Genomic DNA, 4310 nt, shown 5'->3' with positions numbered 1-4310 from the left:
TCTTCTTCGTAAAATTGTAACAACATGTAACGACAAATGCTAGTGTGGTGCTATTGTAACTACATGTAACGACAAATGCTACTGTGGTGCAACAAAGATAACCGTTTTTATTCTTCTACGTAACATTCCAACGTCTTTCAATTTTTATTATCCCATGCCTAAATTTGTAATCAGTATAACGTATACTTCACTTACAAGTACAAACATAAAATCACACAAAGTTGGATTGTAATAAGCACAAATGTATTTCAGTGGTACACTTATTGCTTAAGACATGTACCATTAATTATCATATGCATTCCTCCTATGACGAATTTAAGTGAAGGGTCTGGGAAATGGCATATCCCAAGATTATGTGTACCGTATTTATTTATCTCCCCTAGTAAATCATCATTTGCGCTTAACATTGATTAACCACCATCATTACATCTCCAACCCACTACATCCACTCCCTTGCAGAAAATCAACCGTCATTTTACAGTCTACAAATAAGGCATTTTCACTGACTAAGTTACACATCTTAAACATTCTCAAAGAAAAACAAAGATTTAAAAATACCTGACTTCCTTCTACTCCAAAAAACAGAGGTAAGACTCCACAAAAACGCAAAAAAAAAAAAAAAAAAAAAAAAAAAAAAAAAAAAAAACATGGATGTAGTAGGGAAAAGGCGAAAAATTTCATTTTCCATGTTTGACATTCTTCCATCGGAAGTGTTAGCGACCATTCTGTGTTGCGTTGCTAAGTCATCTCCTGCAGATTTATTTCGGTGCAAAATAAGGTAGGATTTCATTTTACTAATAATTTGTACTCTGTTTCCCATCCCCCTATACACAAAGAATTTAACAATGTAATTTCTGGCGTATGACATGAAAAAAGTTGCAAGACCTTGCGAAGGATAGCCGAAGAAAAAAGGGTCCTTCGACAAATTCACCTCCCTTGGATTGAAACACGAAGGTGGTCACACCGAGAAGAGGTAGATGCATTCTTCATGAAGTGCATGGAGAATGAACATCCTGAAGCTCTGCTTGAGTTTGGATTTGTAAGGCTTCTTTCTAATTACTTGACAATTTCATTGATTATAATATTACAAAAATCCTGTTGATAATTGTTAAAAATTTTCTATTTTACGTTACTGTAGAGACAATACTTCAACTACATGGAGGTTGACGAAGGGTTGAAGAGGTTGGAAAGAGCAACTGCATTGCAAAATACAGAAGCAGCATACACAGTAAGCCTCATATATATACACCGGGGCAGAAGAAAAAGGTGTTAAGCTTTTGGAGAACATTATCAACAGCATCGGATCTGCAGGGATCGTCCAGTGCATGAGGAAGTTACGTGACATGAGGATATCCAATTGGATGAGAAATAAGTTCGTTGTAGATTATATGCCACAGCCGCGTTTATTTTGCAAACAAAAACTACAACACAAGAAGAACTTATCTGCATGGGCTGGTCTTTATGACGAGGATGCTGAAAATACAATATCTTGTTTAACTTGTAAATGTGTTAGGGAAATAGGCGTGTTTTATACAATAGTAGATGGTCTACTCATACGTCATGTATGATAGATATTATATGTATTATGACATTTCTTTTTTTAACTTGCAGATTATGATTTGTTAAACTCGTGTTTCTGTTGTATGTAATGATATGTTTCACAGTTCAAAACAACCCACACAAACACAGTAGTTCACAATATTATCTGTATTATTCTCACCTACTCCATAATCAAACAAAGATAATTCAGTTTACGTTGTATCAAATGCAGAAATTCAGGACATATAAACAGAACAACAACCCTAAAATTTTACAACAACACCAATAAAAGAATAAATCAATATGGATTTCAACTCTGACAACGTCTACTCTGACCTTCAAATCCTACATATGCTAAGAATATACCACCCTGATTACAAGAACAATCTGCGAATCATAAGGTGCACATTCACAAGAAACTATTCATGTAACCACCTCTATTTTAACACATGATTATAATTTCCTAATGGTACAGTTCATGCACGACAAGTGTACCACTGAAACATGTTTAATCAACAAATACATTCCACATGCATTAATCAACCAATTGAATCGATTACATTACAAGTGATTGGAACCTGATGTACCAAGAGTACCTAGTACACTTGCAAAAAAACCACCAGAATTTGTTCCCCTAACAGAAGTGAAGTACCCTAAGGAATCATCCACATCCCTCATTTGAATCTTTCCAATCGATCGCACATAGTCATTCATTGACAATGACATATTGTTCTTTGCCGCTGCAGCTTGCTTCTTTGCTGCGTTTTTCGCCCTAGCAGCCTTTTCTTTTCCCTTTTTCTCTGTGCAAGATGGATACCTTACATTGGTTGTACAATGGGCCTTCTTCTTGGGCAGATGGATCCCTAATCACTGCTGGTACGGATCCATCACAACTCCCACAACGGCACTAACTGGTGTAGGAATTGTATTTGGCAACCCAGATGCATGTGTGGTTGGTGTATTTGTACAACCAGGCCCCTTGTTCAAAGCCACAGAAGAAGGTGTCCGATCAACACAATGTACGCCATCATCCTAACCTTCATTTTCATTATCCTTAGCTGCATGTTCCTGTTTTTTGGCAACCATTGCCAACACTTCATCGGCTCTGAGGTCCATCAATTGCAACAACTTTGCCACAGCCTCAACACCCTCCTTACAAGCTGAAGCCTTAGAGCAAATTGGTTCATACATCCCCATCAATTTGTGATATTGCCTGGCTTTCTCGGTTTTAAGTGGATCATGGTAAGCTACTTTCACTCGTGTGTGTTTCCTTTGAATATCCTTCCTCCAACGACGTAGGATATACTTCTCAGGAACAAAAGAAACACTGCAATGGTCATACACAAAGATCATATGTCGACAAATGATTCCATGGCACTCATAGTGTTTACAGTCACAACTAGCTTAATATGTATTACTTTCATAGCACACCCTATAGCATCTCCAAGTCTTAGTCACAGATTCTTTTTTTGCATTTTTTGGCTCGATCCACACTCGGTCCTCAATAACAAACTCAACTTGATTCTCACCAACTTCATAGTAATCTAGGCGACGCACGTATAACATCCTCTTGCACTCCTGCTGGACTTCTTTGAATTTCGCGTTTGTGTAACACTTCTGGAACACTTCCTCCGCTGGGAAATCGGTAGCTACATGCTTGATGTACCGTAGTGTGTTGGAGTCCGCAATTCTTTCTGACTCGGCCCTTACCTGCATTGCATCACAGTATCGAAGCACAAATTCAGACAACGTTGTATGCTTGTCAACATAACCTTTGAAGAAGTGATTGAAACTTTCGGAACATTGGGTCGTTCTCATCCCGGCCTAGAATAAATGCTTCAAATAGGCTGGGATCCACACGTGTCTTTCCTCATACAGCCCTACATTTCAAATAATTGCAATTAATGGCCCATCTAAAAACATACAAACCTTATACACCTGGACTCCTGTGAATGGTACATTCACTGTCTCATAATTGTGCCATGGCTAAGAAACTTGCAACAACAAAATTCAGTGGTACAAAAGTCTACCACTAAACCTGCTCCTACCCTAAATCAGAACTGAAACAGCTTCAAGTCCCCTGCACAGAGATAGCTACACCTTTGCATATTCTAACATAAATCAACAACAATCACAAACAAAAAAACAAAAAAAAAAACGGAAGAAATGGAAGTGCAGTACCTTCAAGCCAACTGTTATCACCTAGTTTGTAATAATCAACTGCGTCCACCCAACGATCTACTAATTCATCAGCATCTAAACTACCATAAATGATATTTTCAAACTCATCGTTTACAGCTTCATAGTCCTCATGCTTACCCACATACCTCCCAAACTTCTGAAGTATGTGCCATATGCACCACCTATGGCAACTCTCAGGCATAGTCAAGTTTACAGCTTTCCTAATTGCCGGATCTTGATCCGTTAGGATTAAGACAGGAGCTTTACCCCCCATGCAATGTAGCCAAGTCCTCAACACTCACTCATAGGTCTCCGCCATCTCCCGAGAGATCCATGCACACCCAAACAAAATACTCTGCCCATGATGGTTCACACCGATAAACACAGCAAAGGGAAGGTGAAATTTGTTTGTCAGATACGTATTATCAAAACACACAACATCTCCAAACTCCTCATTTGCAGCTTTACTCCTCGCGTCTACCCACACAACATCTTTTAATGCCCCGTCCTTCCTAAACCGACATAGATGGAAAAAATTCTGATTGTCGGCACTCATTTTGTTGAAGTACTCTATCATGCCATTCGCATCA

The 4310-nt window shown here is 38.5% G+C and overlaps 1 protein-coding gene across 1 annotated transcript; it reads right to left on the bottom strand.

The window, feature by feature from the left end:
- Window positions 1–1658: 1658 nt before the first annotated feature.
- On the bottom strand, window positions 1659–3994 carry LOC110685129 (protein FAR-RED IMPAIRED RESPONSE 1-like). The gene is made up of 8 exons (XM_021861592.1): window positions 3721–3994; window positions 3640–3650; window positions 3469–3525; window positions 3053–3249; window positions 2577–2866; window positions 2118–2339; window positions 1876–1926; window positions 1659–1720 (listed from the first exon to the last, which is right to left on the bottom strand). Exons 1-8 carry the CDS (start codon window positions 3992–3994, stop codon window positions 1659–1661), a joined length of 1164 nt encoding a protein of 387 aa, XP_021717284.1.
- Between the last annotated feature and the right edge of the window lie 316 nt (window positions 3995–4310).

The sequence above is a fragment of the Chenopodium quinoa genome, unplaced genomic scaffold, assembly GCF_001683475.1.
Source record: "Chenopodium quinoa cultivar QQ74 unplaced genomic scaffold, ASM168347v1, whole genome shotgun sequence".
NCBI classification, from domain to species: Eukaryota; Viridiplantae; Streptophyta; class Magnoliopsida; order Caryophyllales; family Amaranthaceae; genus Chenopodium; species Chenopodium quinoa.
The sequence above is the reverse complement of the archived record's forward strand: the minus strand, read 5'-3'. Positions and strand labels throughout refer to the sequence as shown.